Genomic DNA, 21,335 nt, shown 5'->3' with positions numbered 1-21,335 from the left:
CATGGGCAGGGACACCTCCCACTGGCCCAGGTGGCTCCCACCTGGCCTTGGACACTTCCAGGGATCCAGGGGCAGCCACAGCTTCTCTGGGAATTCCATCCCAGGCCCTCCCCATCCTCTGAGTGGGGCAGAACCAGATATTTCCCATATATATGACTTTGGGATGCTCCAACCCTGCCAGTGGGACAGAGGGCAGCCCCTCATCCCGCTGGGAATGTCTGGGAGCTGCAGGGGGGAGGCTGGAAAGGCACCTCGAGCTCTCAGCTCCCCGCGGGGGGTTCTGCTGCAGCGGTTTAGTCCCGATTAATTTTGTTTCCAGCAGCTCTTGTGCCACCTGCTGACCGAAGGCTCCCACCACACCCAGCACCCCCCAGTACACCTCAACACAGCCCAGTACAGCCCAGTACCCCCCAGTACAGTCCAGCACTGTCTAGTACAGCCCAACACAGCCCAGTACAGCCCAGCACACCCCAGCACAGCCCAGGACAGCCCAGTACAGCCCAACACTGCCCAGTACAGCCCAGCACAGCCCAGTACACCCCAGCACACCCCAGTACAGCCCAACACTTCCCAGTACAGCCCTGTATATCCCAGTACATCCCAGTACACCCCAGTACATCCCAGTACACCCCAGTACACCCCAGCACAGCCCAGCACTGTCCAGTACAGCCCAACACAGCCCAGTACACCTCAACACAGCCCAGTACAGCCCAGCACAGCCCAGTACACCCCAACACAGCCCAGTACATCCCAGTACATCCCAGTACACCCCAGTACCTCCCAGCACTGCGCAGTGCAGCCCAGCACATCCCAGTACTGCCCAGTACACCCCAGTATAGCCCAGCACAGCCCAGTACATCCCAGTACATCCCAACACAGCCCCACACAGCCCAGTGCAGCCCAGTACAACCCAGTACACCCCAGCACACCCCAGTATACCCCAACATACCCCAGTACACCCCAGTACAGCCCAGTACAGCGATGCTGCAACGTGCACAGAGTTAGAAACTCGACCACCCGCTGCAAACCCGCTGGATTCCCTTCATCCCATGGGAACAGGGCGGGAAGGAGCAGGGACGCTCCTCCAGCTGCCTCCTTGAAACAGTGACAGACAAGCCCAGAGAACGCGATTTTCTGAGTCCCAATGCCCTCCATCTGCCAGCGCCGGGGGACACTGAATTATTCATGACGCTTCGCCAAAATAATCCCGTCTAAAAATAACTCCTCTGCTCCAAAGGCGCCCGGAGCACTTTTAACCCCGAGCAGTATTTTTGTCTCCCGGCTGTGACACAGCAAAGCCCTAAAAATCAGCGGTTCCTGCCCGCCCGCTGCTCTGGAACCGCTGTGAGAGCGCAGAGAGGGGGATTTTTTCACCCTTTCAATCCTCGGGTTTGGAGCTCGGAGGAGGAGCGGAGCTGCACATCTCGGCTGTCCAAGCAGAGGGCACTGCTGGCTCAGGATTCGAGGGGTTTAAGTCAGTCCTAAAGTCCTGCTGGCACAGCAAACCTCTGCCTTAGTGGATATCGCTGCAGCAGCAGCTGAGAAACAGAAACCACCTTTCCACTTAATCCCCCCGGTTGCAACAGGTCCCCAAAATACCAGGAGTAATTAAAAATGGTGATAAATCCCAGCTGAAGAGAACAGTGACACAGAGCACCAGGGAAGGGCTGGCTTGGCTCAAAATGGATAAAATGGGGGCAGAGGAGATAAATAGAGGTAAATCGAGGCTAGGAGGTGCCAGCCTGCCCCACTTTGGGGGGCTCAGCCTTGTGACCCTGCTCCTTGCACTTGTCCCATCCCCATGTCCTTCCACCCTGCCCACGCCCGGCAGGGATGTGGCTCCATCCCAAAATCAGACAGAGGGTTCTCCATGAAAACTTCCTAAAGTTTAATTTCACCTTTTCATATTTTTATATTTCCATCCCGCGGATTCTGAAAGAAAGCACCTTTCCCTGCTTTCCCCCCCCCTTTCCCCTCATGATTATTAGAAAGCCTTGGAGAGGGAATCTGCTCCCCTCACCCTCCTGCACTTCACTCTCTGCCACCAATTCCATTTTCTCTGCCTTTTGTTTTGTTCCGCTGATGAAAAAGGACAGAAAGGAGCTGGGGGAAAAGTAGAGGATGTAGAAAACCCTTTTTAAGTTCAGCTTCAGCTGCATCAAAGCATTCACGAACTCCTTAGAGGTGTCTGTACGTGTGCTCCGTGCTTGCAACACCTCCTGCGTCCACCTCGCTCATTACTCCCTTTATTCCCATGATATCCCAGTTATTCCCGGAGTAAATATTCTCATTATTTGAGCCCTTTAAAAACACCTTAAGAACAAAACCTCCCGGCAGGACAGGAGCGCTGGAGGAGGGGGGGGTTGGCAGAGTCGGGTTTCCAGGGCTTCGGATGCTCCTCCGACATCTCATCGGGATCTTGATGCATCCCAGAAATCAGATACCCGCAGAAATCCCGCCGTTCAGCCCCGCCGGTGGCTGGGAGCAGCTTTCTCCTGCTTTCCCCTAACCCGGTTAGGAGGAGCAATAATGTCCCTGCGGAGCCGTGACCGCATTAACCCCCCGCTCCCAGAGCAGCCGGGCAGCGATGGTGGCTCGCGATGGATCCTCCCCGTCTCCTTCCCGGGAATTCCCCAGGGGCAGCTCCCCCCCAAACGGGGCCTGAGCCCTCCTGGATGCCTGGGAAAGCTCCCGGACACAGGGCAGGGAGCAAAGCTGGGGCTCCGGGCAGCAGGGGTTGGCAGGGGAGAAGCCGTGCGGGCGATTTAGGAGCCTCATCCCAACCTCTGGATGCTTCCGAGGCTGCTCTGCCAGCAAGGGAGGGCTGGGTGAGAGCCAGGATGGTCACTGATCTGAATTAATTATTTCATTTTATTCAGTAATAATTTTATTAATTCATCAATAATTTTATTAGTCACTACCTGTTCTATATTATGATATATTATTATATATCATCGTATTGTTGTATTTTATTCTTATATTAAAAATAAAATAGAATCAATAAAATATTTGCTACGTTATACGTAGTGCTAAATATATAATAATTAATGATAAATGTCAAAGATAGAAAATAATCAATTAAAGTTAATAAACTGAATTAATCCTGCTAAAATCCGTTTCCCTTCACTCTCCCACTCAACCCACCCCGCGCTGCTCCCTCTGCACGTCCTGAGAGCCAAATCCAGCCTCGCCATTAATCTCGGAGTCATTAGGGGAGGATAAAGGTACTTACCCCAATTCCTTCCTGCTCGTCTCGATCCCAGCCAAGCATTTCGCGGCGGCGCCGCCGCCTCCCGCCAGCGACGAGGTGTAAAGTTACCGCCTGTTTGCTCCTGCCTGTCGGTGCTTCCAGCCCCCTACGAGCCATTTAGACGTGGCAATGAATCCAGCCGGGAATTGGGAAGGCGCTGGGCGGGTGGGACACAGCCCCGGGCTGGTAACTTAATTATACAATAACACCCTAAGTAATCAGAACTAGTAATATATAGAAAATAATATAAGTAACATGCCAAAATAAAATAAAATAAAATAAAATAATAATAATTATAAATAACAATACCCCTCAAACAGCCCGATTAACACCTTAGTCCTTTTTGAAGGACTTCACTTGAAGTGAAGGAAAACTTGAATTCCAGTGCTGCCATTCCTGACCCTGTGCTGGAAAGTCCTCCTGGCGTTTACTCCTTCGTTTGGGGCTCAATTTTTAGCACTTGGGGGAGAAAGGAAACCCCCAACCCGGACTTTGAAGGGTTTTTGAGTGTAGGATCATTTCAGGCCGTGGTTTGTCGGGGAGGGAACTGCCCTGGAAGGGTTGGGTGGGCAGGAGGCTCCAGCCCGGGCTGGTTCCATGAGCTGCAGCATCTCTCCTCTGCTGGATCAAGAATTTTGGGGTCCGGGAAGCAAGTGCAACAACCCATAAAAGGCAAAAAAAGCCATCTGAGGGGAGAGTGGGTGCTCTCCACAGGGCAGAACCCCGGGAGCAGGGCCTGGGCTTTGCCTCCCCCCGAAGGGATCCAGCAGATGCTGAAGGGATGTTGCACCACGAGCCCACAAATTCATCCCCCCCGCTGCCAAACCCTACCAGGGAGGTGGGCTCGGGGTTTCCCACGTTGTGTTCAGTCCTAATTCCCTCTTTACACTGGAGAACAGGGATCGTGGGATCATGGAAAGGGATGGGATGTCCCGGGGGGGTGAGTGCACGTGGGGGTGAAATCAGGGGCTGGGAATGAAGCCGGGTGTTCCACAGGAATTAGGGCCGACCTGGGGGGATCTGAGCCACGGAATCACAGAGTCACTGAGCTTGGAAAAGACCTCTGAGACCATCGAGTCCAACCTGTGACCCGACCCCACCTCGTCACCCAGACCATGGCACTGATGCCACATCCAGGCTCTGCTCAAACCCCTCCAGGGACGGGCACTGCCCCCCCTCCCCGGGCAGCCCATTCCAAGGGCTGATCTCCCCCTTTGGAACGAGTTTCTTCCTAAAAGCGGCGCTTCTGGGCCCTTTTGTGGCCGAGCCACTGTATTTATTTTCCCTGCCGTGCCAGCCCCTCACTTCCTCGCCTGCATTTGGATGGTTTATTTATTCAGCCCCCCCTCCCAGCCCGGTTTGGCCGTTCCGGTGCTGCGGGAGATACCGACCCAGCCCAGACACAAACGAACCCTGGCTCTGTCAGGGCTGTCAGCAAACACCAGCGCCTGAGGCCGGCCAGGAATTTTAATTGAAATCGCCGGTCCCTGGGCTCAGATAAGGCCCGGCATCGCCCCACGGGGGACCGCGAGCCCACCCCGCTCCCCAAACTCCCGCGGGGTGCCCTGGCCCCGCTCCGTGCCCTGGCACGGGGCTGCCGGTTGGGTGCCCGCCCGAGGCAGCACTGGGACATCCTGGGAGGGAACTGGGAGGGAACTGGGAGGGAACTGGGGCCCGGAGCTGTCCCCGCGTCGCGAGGGCTCCTCCAGCGTCCCCCCCCCCACCGCCCGCAGGAGCTTGGTGGTCTGCGCTCCTTATCAGCCCTTATCTCCCGAAGCCGCTCGCTAATGTGACCTTAATGGAGCTAAATCGACTCGATTTGTTTTATTGCGGCTTAGCCCAAACCCCAACAGCCCTTTCCAACCCCCCCCTTCCCTCTTCCCTTGTTTTGGAAACACGGAGGGAAGGGGCTGCTCCTTCCTCGGAGCTCGGGGGGGGCAGCGTGTGGGGAGCCGGAGCATCCCGGGCTGCAGGAAGAGCCCTCCGGGGGACTGTCCCTCCTTTCCCTTCTCCCTGTGACCCCCGGGGACCCCCCCGAGCCCGGTGGGCCGGCGGGGGCCGGGGGTGGTGCCCGGCCCGGCGGCTGCGGGAGGGTCCGAGGCGGGAGCGGGGCTGGGAGCGCTCGGTGGCTCCGGCACCCCCGCGGCCCCCCGGCCCCGGGAGATGCTGCCCACCCCCTTCTCGGTGAAGGACATCCTCAACCTGGAGCGGCCGGAGGCTGCCGGGGGCCCCCGCGCCCCCTCCGGATCCCGCAGCGCCCGCAGCCCCGACGGGGAGGACGAGCCGCCGCCGCGTGAGTGACCCTCGGGGCCGGGGGGGCGGCGGGGCGGGGGGGACTCCCCTAAAGAGAGGGACAGAGAGACCGGGAGGACCCCACAGAGCTGCTTTCGTTCCCCTGGAGCGGAAAACCGAGAGCAGCGGAGCCGCTCGTTGCATCCTCGCACGCCCCTTCCCGCCGCTCCCGGTGGTCCCCGCCGCGGGCCACGGCCCGTTTCCTCATTTTTCCCCATTTTTCCCCTTTTTTTCCCTGTGATATGTTTGGGGGGGGGGTTGTTCAGTGTATTTTCGGGGCATCCCGATGAGCCCCGGCGCCCCAGCGCATCCCCCGTGCGCCCCCGGAGCTCCGGCTGCCCCGGGAGAACGGAACGGAACGGCCCGGGAGGTGGATACAGCTGGGAGGGGGTGGATATAGGATAGAACCGGGGCTTTTTCTGCCCCAAAATCGCCCACCGCCACCGTTTCCGATGACAAAACCCCCTCGTGTCGATGCTCCGTGGATCGTCCCCGCCGGGGACGCCGAGGCGCTCCCGGGGATGCTCCGGGGCGGTCCCCGAGGGGGAATCCGGCGTGTCCCCCCTTCTCCCCGCTGCCAAAATCCCGCAAAGCTTCCTTCGCTCGTGTTTCCCCAATTCCCGGCGGCCGCGGAGCGGGGGAACGGCGAAACCAGTAGGAGCAGAGCGCGAGCACTGGGCGGCACTGGGATCCAGCGGGAGAGGGCGAGAGGAGCCCGGGATGGGCTCTGCCCGCTCCGCACCTGCATTCGGAGCCCTCCGACCCCCCATTTCCCCGCAGAATCCCCTGGAATTCCCGGAGGAACGCTGGGAATTGCCTGCCGGGGAAGCCGAGCGCATCCCAAGAGCCGGGAAGCGGCTGCCGGGAATGATCCCAGTTGCTCGCGTGCCGCGCGAAATCCCGGCAAATCCAAAAAAAACACGAACCAGCGACTCCTCGGAGTCTTCTCCCAGAGCCAACAGTTTTTCCTCCTTCGTTCCCAGCCCCTCCGGTTTTTTTTTGTTTTGCTGGAATTCGCAGGGATGTGGGATCCCCCTTTCCTGGGTTCTGGAGGTCTGGGTTCCATCCATCCCGTGCCCCACTTTCCCTGTGCCCCTCAGGCTGGAGCTGCCCAGGGCGGCACTCCCAAAATATCCCAGGAATCCTTAAGAGGCACCAAAAGCAGCCGTTATCCAGAATTAATAGAACAGCCTAATTCTAGCCAAAAAAAAAAAAAAGGGGGGGGGCGGGAATATCCTTAAATTCCCGTTGAACATCACAGGAAAGGTCACGTTAATTTATCAACTATCAGCCTTAAATTTATTAATTTATTAATTTATCAGTTTATCAACTATCAGCCTTAAATTTATCGACTACCAGCCTTCAATTTATTAACTTATCAATTTATTGATTTATCAACTATCAGCCTTAAATTTATTAACTTATCAATTTATTGATTTATCGACTGTCAGCCTTAAATTTATCGACTACCAGCCTTCAATTTATGAATTTATTAATTTACAAGCTCTCAGCCTTCGATTTATTAATTTCGTAATTTATCAACAATCAGCCTTAAATTTATGGACTATCAGCCTTAAATTTGTTAATTTATCAGTTTATTGACTATCAGCCTTAAATTTATTAATTTATCAATTTATCAGTTTATCGACTATCAGCCTTAAATTTATTAACTTATCAATTTATTGATTTATCAACTACCAGCCTTAAATCTGTTAATTCATCAGTTTATCAACCATCAGCCTTAAATTTACCGGCCATCAAGCTTTGATTTATTGATTTATTAATTTATCCCCATTTCAGCCCCGTTTCACCTTATTCCCGAGGGATGCCGTTCCCGCTGGAATGGGAAGGGGGATGGATTTGGGGCTCACTCCGCCGCGGTTTTTTGCTTCCCCGCAGGGAAATGTTCGCTCGCCCCTCCCTTGGAGGGGGAGGAGGAGAAGAAAAGCCCCCCGTGCCCCCCTCCCAGGCCGCGGCAGAGGAGGAAGCCGCGCGTTCTCTTCTCCCAGGCGCAGGTTTTCCAGCTGGAGCAGCGATTCCAGCGGCAGAAATACCTGGCGGCGCCGGAGCGGGAGGAGCTGGCGCGGCTGCTCCAGCTCAGCCCCACGCAGGTGAAGATCTGGTTCCAGAACCGGCGCTACAAGAGCAAGAGGCAGCGCCAGGACAAATCCCTGGAATTGGCCGCCCGCCCGCCGCCCCCCCCGCGCAGGGTGGCGGTGCCAGTGCTGGTCAGGGATGGCAAACCCTGCCTGGGGGGTTCCCGGCCTTACCCGGCCTTTGCCAGCCTGCCTGCCGGCCCTTATTCCTGCCGGTCCTGCTACGGCTCCTGCGGGGCTGGATTTGGGGGGGGTTACCCCGGGGGGCCCCCCGGTGCCACCCCCGGGAGCGGGGGAATGGCCAGCGCTGCCCAGCTGCCACCCCCGGCCCTCGGGGGGGGGCTCAGGGCTGGCAGGTGGAGGTGAGGACCGTCCAGGAGCCAAATCCAAAGGATTCCCGGGCAGCGGGACGACTCCAGCACCCTTTCAGCAGAGGGAAAAGCTTGGGAAAAGCTCCCTGGAAAAACTCGGGAGAAGCTCCCTGGAAAAGCTCGGGAGAAGCTCCCTGGAAAAGCTCAGGAGAAGCTCCCTGGAAAAGCTCGGGAGAGAAGGGGACGCTGCCACCCCAACCCTGAGACTTTGGGGAGCCAAGGACTCTGTTATTTATTATTAAACACAAGGATTTGGAGTCTGGCCCCTCCCAGCTCCCAGAGGATTTGCTCCTCCGGGATTTGCTCCATCAGGAGGGTGTGAACACCGGATTTCTTCCTAAGGACAACTGGGAAACACACACCACTGTGGTTTTTTGTGGACAGCATTGAACGGTTTGACTTCTTCTAATCTTTTTAAATATATTTCTGATTTATGTGTCTTAATATCTCCCAGCACAGGTGTCCATTTCTGTCTTTATTATTATTATTATTATTATTATTATTGATTATTTGCAAATAAAACCCCAATTGGTAAAATGGTGTTTTCACTCTCGCCTTCCCCTCACTTTGTACTTGGAATTTTTCCATCCGTGGTTTTGGCACCTGAGCATCAAAACCCTGGCTCACATAAAAAAATTTAAACTCTAATTAAATGCTAATAATTAATGGAGAAAGATAATCACCTTGTGGTCCAAGCTCAGGGAGCTCCCAAGGTTTAACCCCCTCCAAGGTTTATCCCTCTCCAAGGTTCATCCCTCTCCTTAACTCCTGACAAATGTTTTCAGCTCTCCTGGTTTTTCTTTATTGTTAAAATGGGTTTGTAGGTACTTTATGGGGCAGTTCCCAGGATCCCACTGGGGGTTGGTGTCACTTGAATTATCCCAACCCCATCCCTGAGCAACCAAGAGGTCCAGGATTCCTAAATCAGGATCCAGCATCAAATGCCTTGATTATATTTATGTATTGATTATATTTCTATAATATTTCTTATATATTATTATAATATTATATATATTATTATATTATATATAATTTTATATTATATATAATTATATATTATACTTTATATATTATTATAATGTATATTTATATGTCTATCCCTATCTATTAAATTTATTAATAAATAGGGATAGACATTTATTAAATGCATTTAATAAATGTTACTGATTATATATCGATATTGATTAATATTAATAAATATATTTATTAATAAATGTATTTATTAAATGCAGGAGAGCTGGATGTCCCAGTGACACAGAGTCACCACCACACAGGACGGGGGAAATCTTCCCCTCTCCATCCCTGTCCCTTTTCCAGGCTGTTCCCACCTCATTCCCAACGGCTTCTTATCCTCCCCAAAAGACTTGCAGGAGGCAATTAAGCTTTTATCTGTGATCCCACTGAGCCCCATCACTTCCCAAATGGGACATCCCTGCCACTCGGATCAAACCAGAAAATCCCCCTGGGGGAGATAACTCCTCTTCCTGCTGCTCCGAGGCTCTGGAGCACACGGAGCCCCTGGAAACGCCCGGATCCTGCCCCTTCTCCTCCCCTCCATCCATCCCCACTCACTCAGGGATATCTCCTGGAATCAGCTGGGGCTCGGGGCTCTGGCCCAGGGGAAGATTCCACGGGGTCCTTGCACTGGGAATTGCTACTGGCACTGGGAAGAGCCCCGGCAAAGGGCAGCATCCCAGTGTGGGGCTGAGAGGTTTTCCTTGGAGCTTCAGCAGCAGAACCAGGCAAAGCACAGGAAACTGCCCCAAATCAACCCAGAAATCCAGGAAGGAAATCGTTTCCCTTGCCAGCTCAGGATGAAAAGGGTTGGAAATGGGAATTATGAGTGCAGGGGGAGTGTTTGGGATGGTTGGGGCTGTCCTGTGCAGGGCCAGGAGCTGCACTCCAGGATCCTTTTGGATCCAACTGAACAACTCCAGACATTCTGGGAAGGCACCATTCATTTCCCTATCATGGTTTGGGAAGTGATAAACTGGAATTAAATGATCCCTTGGGAAGGGAAGGAATTGCCCGTGGGAAAAGAAGCCCTTCTGCTGGGTCTGGAGCCCGGAATAGTCGTGGATGGACACTGGGCTGAGCCCCTGTGGGTGCAGGGGAAGGGGCTCTGTGGTAGGAAAACTGTCCCCTAAATCCAGCAGGGACCCTTTGGAACCCCCCCCACCCTCCAGCAGCACCTTTCCCAACCCCTAATTCGCTCTCCAGAACCAAAATTTGGGGGTTGGAGAGTCACAATAAAACCCTCGGGCTGCAATTCCTCCATAAATCTTCCCAAATTCCCATTCTCTGACTGAATTACTGAAGCTGCTGAGGTTTTCCGAGCATGCAGTGGATACAGGGGGATATTTTCCAGGCCAGCAGGTTAAAGAAGGAGGGGGAAAAAAGGGCAGGATAAAGCAGAGTTTGGGACAGAGTTTGCACAACCTGCTCCAGGCTTTGGGCTGCTGTAACCAAACACCCTCCTGTAAAATCAACAAAGTCCTCGGGGGACTGCAGGGAAATCTATTGTTTCCCTTTTTAAGGTTAAAAAAAAACACGCCCAGGATTTTCAGTTGAGGGGAAAAGCTGGATTTGGGCAAGTTTTGGGAATAAAAGGGTTGACCAGTGCTCATTCCACCAGCAGAAGGACTCTGGAGTCACCAGAGCTATGGGAGGTCACTATATATTGAGATATATTGATATATTCCAAACAGAAACTCTGGGAGAACAGCTACAAATAAAGTAGATCCTGAGGAAAATAACCTGTTTTAACACTCGTGGGTTTTCTCGGGTTTGGGAAGGTTTTACCCCTTTTGGGTGCCCAAGGCCTTGCAGGATGGTGTGTAAAGGTCCTGAAGCTTCCTCATCCCACAGCTGGGCAAGGAATTAGGCTGAGCTTTAGGTTTAAACCTTCGTGTGAACCCTCAGCCCTTTTCCATGGGAGGATTTGCCTCTGGAGCTGCTCCCCCTCTGTGTTCCATCTTCTTCTTCAGCTCTGCAAAGCGGGTGAAAAGCTCTTTGATGTTTTCCCCTTGTTCTCCAACACACTGGAAATGCATCAGAGGGAAGAAAAACCCCCCCAAATAAACCAAAAAACACCCAACCCTTTCAGTTCTTCACTTTTCCCCCCTGAAAGCAGCGTTTTCCCAAAGAGCTCAGGGATAGAAATCATTCCCATAAGGAGGAGGGAGCAGAGCTCTGTCTCTCTCCTCTCCCAAAAAAAAAACTCAGTCTGGAAGCGTTTTGATCCCAAAACTCCCATCCTTCTCCTGGTCCTAAAAGCCAGGGGGTGATCTGTCAGCAGGGAAGGGATCCCTGGGGAAGGATCCGCGTGCGGAGCAAGAGGGAGAAGCCAAGAGCCAAAAACGCGGCGGGAGCCAAGAGCCGAGGGAAGGGCGTAGACAGCGCCGGGGCTCTCCAATCAGCCCCGGGAGGCTTGGCTGCCGCCGGGATAAATCCAGAGCCGGGAGGGGGGGAAGGCAGCGGAGCTCCGGGCAGGGCCAGCGGGAGGAGAAGAAGGAGAAGGAGAAGGAGAAGGAGGAGGAGGAGGAGGAGGAGGAGGAGGATGAGCGCCGGGGTGCTCCCGGGAAGGAGGCAGAGCTCCCCCAGCAGCGCCCCGGCAGCGATGAGCCGGAGCCCCCCGGCCCCCCAGCAGCCCAGCCCGGCCTCCTCCAGGCCCAGGACATCCTTCCTCATCCAAGACATCCTCTGGGATGGGGCGGAGCGCGGAGCGCGGCTGGACAGGGGCAGGAGCAGAGGCTTTGGCAGCGTCGGGAATGGGGAGAGCGGAGCGGCCCCGGCCGAGGGGAGGGAGGGCGGCTCCGAGCCCGGGAACCCCCCCGGGAGCCCCCATCCCACGGGAGCATCCCACGGCACACGGACAGCCCGGGGAGCCGACACAGGTGAGGGCTGCGAGCTCCTGCAGGAGCTGGGAATGGGGCAGGGAATGCATCGGGAATGGCTGGGCTGGGATTAGGGAATGGATCGGGAATGGATCAGGGAATGTCTCTGATGGGGTCAGGGAATGGATTGGGAATGGATCAGGAATGTCTGTGCTGGGGTCAGGGAATGGATCAGGAATGAATCAGGAGTCTCTGCTGGGGTCAGGAATGGATCGGGAATGTCTGTGCTGGGATCAGGGATTGGATCAGGGATTGGATCAGGAATGTCTGTGCTGGGATCAGGGAATGGATCAGGAATGTCTGTGCTGGGATCAGGGATTGGATCAGGAATGTCTGTGCTGGGGTCAGGGAATGGATCAGGAATGTCTCTGATGGGGTCAGGGAATGGATCAGGAATGGATCAGGAGTCTCTGCTGGGGTCAGGAATGGATCGGGAATGTCTGTGCTTGGATTAGAGATTGGATCAGGAATGGTTGTGCTGGGATCAGGGAATGGATCAGGAATGTCTGTGCTGGGATCAGGGATTGGATCAGGAATGGCTGTGCTGGGATCAAGGAATGGCTCAGGAATGGCTGTGCTGGGGTCAGGGAATGGCTCAGGAATGGCTGTGCTGGGATCAGGGACTGGATCAGGAATGGCTGTGCTGGGGTCAGGGAATGGCTCAGGAATGGCTGTGCTGGGATCAGGGATTGGATCAGGAATGGCTGTGCCTGGCTCAGCCCAGGGACAGGATCCAGCCCCGGCTGCTGGATCAGACACACTTGGATCAAACCCCCGGAGCTTCCCAGCCCTGGCAGGGGCAGAGGAGGGGATTTAGGGACTGTGTGAAAACCTTTCTCCGGGTGCCTCAAACAACTCCAAGGGCTGAACCTGCCTACAATGAGGTTTAAAAACTCCCAGTTGATACGTTTCTACAATTCCCTTTTGATGCAGAAGATCCCAGGAAAGGCGGAATGCAGATCCCAACATCCCAAAACACGAGTTTTTGTGCCTGGTGTCCCTGTCCCTGCTGCAGCACAAGCCCATCCAGGGCTGGGGGTGGGATGGGACTCAGCCTTTCCCTGAGCTAAAACAGCCAAAAAAGCAATTTTGAACTCCCTGGTGAGCAGATCCTGCTCCCTCCAACAGCCCCTGCCAGGGGAATCTTGGCTTTGCATCTCAATTCTATTAAAAGAAGTTCCTACATAAAAGCAAGTTCAGAGACAGCCCCCGGGCTGATTAATCAAAAAAAAAAATCACTAAAAGCCACCCCAAATCTCCCAGGAAGTGTAAATGAGCCCAGCCCTGGCATTCCAGGGGGACAACCAGGATTTCCACCAGCTGGGAGCTGTTGTTTCCACCTCGGGCGTTGTGTTCACACCTTGAGAAAATACACTTTAAAAAAATCACTAAAGGCAAACGAAAATTGGCTCATTTCCATCCTGACAATGCCCAGAAAGGAATGAACTGCCCAAATAAAGCGAGTTGAGAAGCTCCAGGAGCTCCAGGTGACACTTCCCAGGAGCTCTGGGCTGTGACTCCGGTGATCCGTCGGTGCCACGAGGGATAATCCGGAGGCAAACACTGGGATCCAGGGCCAGCTCTGCAGTTTGAGGTGGAAAGCCAGGCCTGAAGGTTTCAAACTGCCCCAAAAATTTCTTGGAGCTGTGGGATGGAAAAGGAAGGGATTGATTTTCAATGGTTTCCACCTGCAGCCTGCTCCGAGCTGCTCTGATCCCCCGCTCCTGAGCCATCCTCTGGAGCCTGAGGACTTTCTTTGGGATTCTTTGGGAATCAGGCTCTGATCCCCCGCTCCTGAGCCATCCTCTGGAGCCTGAGGACTTTCTTTGGGATTCTTTGGGAATCAGGCTCTGATCCCCTGCTCCTGAGCCATCCTCTGGAGCCTGAGGACTTTCTTTGGGATTCTTTGGGAATCAGGCTCTGATCCCCCGCTCCTGAGCCATCCTCTGGAGCCTGAGGATTGGTTCTCTTTGGGAATCAGGATTTTCCTATGGGCACGGGAGGATATTTAAAAAAAAAAATGCCTAAAAATGTGAATTCTGCATTAAAAACCTCAAGAGCCTTTGACACCACACGGGACACAACAGAACCTTGGGGGCTTGGGGAGAACTTCCACCAGCACTGAAAATGATCCCTTTCCAGGGATGTTATTACCTTCTATCCTTGTCCTACTTCTTGTCCTACTCCTTCTCCTATCCTTATCCATCCCTATCCTATCCCTGTCCTTTCCCTGTCCCTGTCCTTCCCCTATCCCTGTCCTTTTCCTATCACTGTCCTTTTCCTATCCCTGTCCTTCCCCTATCCCTATCCTTTTCCTATCCCTTTCCTATCCCTATCCTTATCCTTTCCCTATCCCTATCCCTATCCCTATCCCTATCCCTATCCCTATCCCTATCCCTATCCCTATCCCTATCCCTATCCCTATCCCTATCCCTATCCCTATCCCTATCCCTATCCCTATCCCTATCCTTATCCTTATCCTTATCCTTATCCTTTCCCTGTCCCTGCCCTTTCCCTATCCTTATCCCTTCCCTATCCTATCCTGTCCCATCCCATTCCTACCCCTCCCCTATCCCATCCCAGCCATCCCTTGAATCTCCGGGATGAACCCCTCCGATCCAGGAACACAAACCCCTCCCTTTCCCGTGACTCCCAAACCCCCACATTGAACAAATCCATCAAATCCACCAAAACATTCCTGGGACAACACGAACCTTCTGCTCTGTGGGATTTTGGGGGTAACTCTGTGGGATTCTGGGGTTAACTCTCCGTGATTTTGGGGTTAACTCTCTGGGATTTTGGGGGTAACTCTCCGGGATTTTGGGGGTAACTCTCTGGGATTTTGGGGGTAACTCTCTGGGATTTTGGGGGTAACTGCAGGACTTTGGGGGTAACTGCAGGATTTTGGGGATAACTCTCTGGGATTTTGGGGGTAACTCTCTGGGATTTTGGGGATAACTCTCCGGGATTTTGGGGGTAACTCTCCGGGATTTTGGGGATAACTCTCTGGGATTTTGAGGTTAACTCTGCAGGATTTTGGGGCTAACTCTCTGGGATTTTGGGGCTAACTCTCTGGGATTTTGGGGCTAACTCTGTGGGATTTTGGGGGTAACTCTGTGGGATTTTGGGGGTAACTCTGCGGGATTTTGGGGGTAACTCTCTGGGATCTGGGGGGTAACTCTCTCTTCTCTCCACAGATGCCCCTGTGCAGAGTTACCTGGCGGGGTGTGACCCCCCCCTGCCCACCTCCCCTCGCCCCCCCAAGCCCCCCAAGCGCTCCCGGGCCGCCTTCTCTCACAGCCAGGTCATCGAGCTGGAGAGGAAATTCAGCCACCAGAAATACCTGTCGGCCCCCGAGAGAGCCCACCTGGCCCGGAACCTGCAGCTCACCGAGACGCAGGTGAAGATCTGGTTCCAGAACCGCAGGTACAAGACCAAGAGGAAACAGGTGACGGCGGAGCTGGCGCGCTCGGACACTGCCCTGGCCGGGCACAAGGGGCACCCGGAGCTGCCGGGGGCATCGCTGCTCGCCCTCAGGGCCACCTGGCCCTACCTGCCCTGCCTCTACTACCTGCACGGCTGGAGCCCCTCCTGGTAGCAACAGCTTTTTTTTTCTTTCTTTTTCCCCCCTTTTATTTTTTTTTTTAAGCGGAAAACGTCGTTTTTTCGCTTTAAATCCCGGGCGCGGCGTCGCCCCTTTCTAGTGCTAATTAGGGGAGGGATTCGCAGTAACGAGCTCGGGGTCTTCTGCACGAACCTCTTGTCGCTGGCGGTAAAATAACCACCAAAAAAAGAAGCAAAAAAAAAAAAAAGCCCAAGACTTTTAAGTGTTTGAGCATTAAATTAAAGCACAAAATTAAATTTAATTTTTAATTCAATTAAATTGTTTTATTGCAACGCTCTGGGCTCGCCCAGCTGTGGCTGCCCCATCCCTGGAAGTGTCCAAGGCCGGCTTGGAGCAACCTGGGCTAGTGGAAGGTGTCCCTGCCCTTTCTAGTGCTAATTAGGGGAGGGATTCGCAGTAACGATCTCGGGGTCTTCTGCACGAACCTCTTGCCGCTGACAGTAAAATAACCATCAAAAAAAGAAGCCAAAAAAAGCCCAGGACTTTGACTGTTTGAGCATTAAATTCATCTTGGTTTATTGCAGCTGAGCCTGCCCCATCCCCGGGAGTGTCCAAGGCCAGCTCAGAGCAACCCGGGCTAGTGGGAGGTGTCCCTGCCCCTGGCAGGGGGTGCAATGGGATGGTTTAAGGCCCCTTTCCAAGCCAAACCATTCCAGGATTCCCTGATCTGCAGCTTTCAGGGGCAGAAAGGGCTGGTCCAGCCCCAGAGACACCAACTGTCCCTCTCTGCCCCTTTGCAAACCACCTCCCTTTGCCCCTTGCTCGGGGCAAAAAGCAAACTGCTGGCACTGAGCTGGCATGGCACGGGCTGGACGAGCTAAAAGCTAGGCTTAAAAATTAGTAAAAAGGCCAAAAACCTCATTTCTGCCATTAATACCACTAATACCACTGACCTTTGAGCTCCACAGCCCCCGCCAGGGGCAATACACGTGTTTTTGGGGCAGAATTCAGCTTCTTTGTGCCACACAAAGGGCCTGATGCTGCTGGGGCAGCCGGATTTTTTGGGGGGCAAGAGGTTGGGGCAAGTTGTCCCCACCCAAAGCCGCCCCTGTGCCCACGGTGCCAAGGCTGTGGGTGGCTCAGGAGCCGTGAGAAGCAGGGACAGGGACAATGGGGCACTGACAGATGAGTTTTGCATATCCGGGTGTTGGCCCTGCTGGAACATTCCCTGTTTAAAGCAGCAGCAGCAGCTGCAGGAGTTCAGCTCTCCCAGCAGAGAATTCCCTGTTTCCAGGGGTTGGAATCCTGTGGGGTTTAAGGCCCCTTCCAACCCAAAGCATTCCAAGGGTTCTGTGGGATCAAGATTCAAGATAATGATCCTGCAAGTCATTTTTTGCTGAATAAACTCCTGCAAGTCATTTTTTGGTGAAATAACTCCTACAAGTCATTTTTTGGTGCATAAACTCCTACAAGTCATTTTTTGCTGAATAAACTCCTACAAGCCATTTTTTGGTGGACAAACTCCTGCAAGTCGTTTTTTTAGGGAGCAAACTCCTCTTTGCAATTAGCAAAACAGCAACGATTTTTTATTTATTTTTTTCATAGCTAATCATCCTTAAAACTCCTCTAATTCCATGGGAAAAAAAAATGTAGAAATAAAGGAGGTTTCCAAGAGAGGAGACACATCAACTCATTTATTTTTTTTTCTGAACTGGGTTCCACCCCAAAAAAAAAAAAAAAGAAAAAGAGCAGAGCTCTGCTGGAACAAATTGAACCCTCTGAAATAAAAATACGAGGAGGTTTCTTCCCCTGTGAACCTCCCAAAACGTTCCTGTGGTACCTCTTTTTTTCCAAGAGGGGAATTAATAATCTCAGGGCCCCGACTCCCTCCTGCAGCAGGGAAATACAGGAGATTAAATGACTTTAAAAATCCCTTGGATTTGTCCCTTTCCACAGGTTTTTTTTAAGAAATCCCTTGGATTTGTCCCTTTCCACAGGTTTTTTTTAAGAAATCCCTTGAATTTGTCCCTTTCCACAGGTTTTTTTTAAGAAATCCCTTGGATTTGTCCCTTTCCACAGGTTTTTTTTAAGAAATCTCTTGGATTTGTCCCTTTCCACAGGTTTTTTTTAAGAAATCCCTTGGATTTGTCCCTTTCCACAGGTTTTTTTTAAGAAATCCCTTGGATTTGTCCCTTTCCACAGGTTTGTTTTTTTTGGGGGGGAACTGCTCTGGATCTCGCAGCTCCCACAGCAAAGGCAAAGCTGCTCCAAAGGCAAATTCCAGGGAAGGGAGTTCAGGGAGAGGAGAACACCCGGACTGGAGCCCTTTGCAGGAGATACGAATTTTCTCCCGCTATCAAAAGCTTCTCTCTGAGTTTGGAGGACACTCAGTGGCTTCTTAATTGTCTCAAAGTAACTCTTAATATCTCCAGATAACATTTTTTCCTCCCAGATGCTGCCCGGGTTTTTAGGGGGGAAGGACATCTCCCCTCCCCTGTTGCAATGTTTCAAACCCTGCTCCTTTATCCACTTTCCCCACTCCTTGCGACAACAAAAAGCTCTTTATGGCCTCAAAACCAGGCACAACCCCCCCTGAGAGCATCTCCCGCAGAATTCCCACCTCCAGACCCTCGGGATGCCCCTTAAATCCCTGATATTTGCACTAAATCCACTGGAAAACAGCTCTGAGCATCCCCTGGAGAGGGATCCCCGTGTCCTTTGCACGGGCAGGGATGGGAACCTGACACTGGGAAAGACTCAGCTGGGCTGGGAAAACGAGATAGAAACCCTAAAAATGAGATATAAACGCTGAAAATGAGATATAAACTCTGAAAATTAGATAGAAACTGCAAATTAGACATAAACTGAATTTCTTGGATGCTTCTTTGGGAAAATGCTTGTGGCAGAGCTCTTTTTTTTTCCTCCCTTGCTGACGGTTTCCAAGCAGCCAAAAAATCCTCCTCGTGCTCTGGATCCCAAACTTCGCTGCTCCAGTGCAAATAGTTGCTATTTTTGTACAGATTTTTTTGATACTGTTTTATCTGATGCTGGTTTATGACCCTCTGGAATAAAGAGAGCAGAATCTTTGCTAAAAAATCCCGGCTGCCTCCGTGGGTTTTTATCTCTGGGGGGTTTGGGGTTTTTCTTTTCTGAACATCCCACCACAACTCACGGGAGGGGGAGAGTTTGGTGTCAAATATTCCCCCCCAAAAGCACCATCTCAGCTGGTTCTGCAGGTGGAAAACCATCATCCAGCCCTAATTTTAGGTGCTCAGCCCCCAAATCCTGCCCCAATCCCATTCCAAACCTATTTCCCAGGATGCAGGCGAGTATTTCCCAAAAGAAAGATCTTAGAATATAAATATTATACATTATATATAAATATTTTATATAAAAATATTATTGTATTTTTAAATAGTAAAATATAAAATATTAATAATATATTATATTTATATAATATATATTTATATAATAATACAAAAATATTATTATATAAAATATTACAATAAAAATATTATATATAATAAAATATTATATATAATAAAAATATTATAAATAATAAAATATTATAAATAATAAAATATTATATATAATAAAATATTATATATAATAAAAATATTATATATAATAAAAATTATATATAATATAAATATTATATGGTATAAATATTTTATATTTATATTCTATTTATTTATATTATAAATTTCTACTAAAATGATTAAATTATTTTTAATACACGATTAATATAATTATTATAACTATAGTTGTTAATCATTATAATAAATAAGCAAATCCCGCGGGGGGGAGCGCCGGGGGAATTAATCAATCACCCATAAAAACACAATATCCCCTTGATTAATGGAGAAGGGGAGAAGAAAATGCCCGCGGCGAGTTTTAATCGGAATTAACGAGGCAGAACCGGGGAATGTCCGTCAATTAGTGTCGCGCTCCGCCGCCAACGCATCCATCAGGATTAAAGAGTGTCCACAACGCCGCTCGCTGCCAAATCGCTGCTTTAGAGCTCGAGAAGAAAGGAAAAAAAAATAAAAGAGAGGGGAAAAAAAAAATAAAAGAGAGAAAAAGAAGGCTGAGTGCGGATAATGTAACTGTTGACTAACATTTGCACGCAATAAACCGCATTCTTGGCAAGGAAAGGGCGGGTTCGGAGCCAAGGAAAAGCTTCTACTTGACCCTACACGAGGTTTGAAGCTGCGAGCAGTGGGAAAGAGCGGCGGGGAGTTAAAGGAGGGGGTGGGAAAGGCGAGGACACCCCCCCTGTGCCCGCGGGGAAGGGAGGGAGGATTCCCGGGGAGAAGAGCAGGAAAACTCAGCGAGGAGAATCGTTTGGGTGCTTCCCGAGGAGAGGGGGGAGTGGAGCTGTTAGGACACCCCAAACCTGGAAGCTGGAATTATATTATAATTCCATATATTGATATATAATGTATATAAAATATATCTGCATATAAAATATATCTGTATATAAAATATACCTGTATATAAAATATATCTGTATATAAAATATATCTGCATATAAATATATCTGCATATAAATATATCTGCATATAAGATATATCTGCATATAAGATATATCTGCATATAAGATATATCTGCATATAAGATATATCTGCATATAAAATATATCTGTATATAAAATATACCTGTATATAAAATATATCTGTATATAAAATATATCTGCATATAAAATATCTGTTTAGTGGAAGTTGTCCCTGCCCAAGGAATGAGGTGAAGAGTTCAGAATTCAAATGTTTTGGCTGAAAATCCCTTTTTTTTTTGCCCCCCTTGGCCGAGCCCCGGGGGTCCCGTTTTCCACAGGGAGAGTTGAATCCCTGTGATCCTCCTGCTGCCCGGGGGAGTTGGGCTCTCGCTCTGCCCCCCGAGCTGGCAGGGACAGCAAGGACACGAGGGAGGCTCCCGGGACATTCCCGCTGGATGCTGCTGGAGCAGGGGAGGACCAGCAGAGGCACTGGGGGAGGATGCTCACAGCGCTGCAGTTGTTGTTTTTTTCCCAGTGCTGTTCCCACTGAGGGCTTTTCCCAGCGCTGATTTTAGGATTTCCAAGAGGCCCCAGCCTTGCACGGTCTCCCCCAGCGATTCCTTCCATCCAGAGCCTTTTGGGACAAGCACAGTCCCAGAAAAGCGGGTGGGGGAACCTCAGAGCAGGGCCTGTCCCCCCTCAACCACCCTCTGGAGCCCTGCCTGCCCATCCCGAGCCTCCCAGAGGGACATTCCAAGGTTTTTAAGAGTGTTTCCAACACCGTTGGATTTTACACCCTGAGCAGGGAAGAGTTTGGGTCACCCAAACATGGCAGGGATGATCAGGGACCTCGGGGAAGGGGAAAGGGATCCTGTCCTGAGGGAGGGATTCCATCCTGAGGAAGGGACCTTTTCCTGGGGAAGGGATCCTGTCCTGAGAAAGGGACTTTTCCTAAGGAAGGGATTCCATCCTGAGGAAGGGATTCCATCCCGAGAAAGGGACATTATCCTGAGGAAGAGATTCCATGCTGAGGAAGGGACCTTTTCCTGAGGAAGGGATGCCATCCTGAGGAAAGGACCTTTTCCTGAGGAAGGGATGCCATCCTGAGGGACATTGTCTTGGGGAAGGGACGCTGTCCAGAGGAAGGAATTCCATCCTGAGAAAGGGATCCTGTCCTGAGGAAGGGATCCCATCCTGAGAAAGGGACATTATCCCAAGGAAGTGACCCTATCCTGAGAAAGGGATCCTGTCCTGAGGAAGGGTTCCCATCCTGAGAAAGGGACCTTTTCCTGAGGAAGGAATCCCATCCTGAGGAAGGAACACTCCTGAGAAAGGGACACTGTCCTGGGGAAGGGATCCCATCCTGAAAA

General features: G+C 51.5%; 2 protein-coding genes across 2 annotated transcripts; both read left to right on the top strand.

The window, feature by feature from the left end:
• Positions 1-5,413: 5,413 nt before the first annotated feature.
• Positions 5,414-8,004, top strand: NKX2-6 (NK2 homeobox 6). Its single transcript, XM_064637852.1, has 2 exons — positions 5,414-5,543; positions 7,442-8,004. Exons 1-2 carry the CDS (start codon positions 5,414-5,416, stop codon positions 8,002-8,004), a joined length of 693 nt encoding a protein of 230 aa, XP_064493922.1.
• A 3,482-nt stretch (positions 8,005-11,486) lies between these two features.
• Positions 11,487-15,529, top strand: NKX3-1 (NK3 homeobox 1). Its single transcript, XM_064637951.1, has 2 exons — positions 11,487-11,905; positions 15,103-15,529. The coding sequence occupies exons 1-2, from the start codon at positions 11,569-11,571 to the stop codon at positions 15,501-15,503; spliced, it is 738 nt and encodes a 245-aa protein (XP_064494021.1). The 5' UTR covers positions 11,487-11,568; the 3' UTR covers positions 15,504-15,529.
• The last annotated feature ends 5,806 nt before the right edge of the window (positions 15,530-21,335 follow it).

This window comes from Pseudopipra pipra, chromosome 28, assembly GCF_036250125.1.
Source record: "Pseudopipra pipra isolate bDixPip1 chromosome 28, bDixPip1.hap1, whole genome shotgun sequence".
NCBI classification, from domain to species: Eukaryota; Metazoa; Chordata; class Aves; order Passeriformes; family Pipridae; genus Pseudopipra; species Pseudopipra pipra.
Note: the sequence above shows the minus strand (reverse complement) of the source record. Positions and strands in the feature narration are given on the sequence as shown.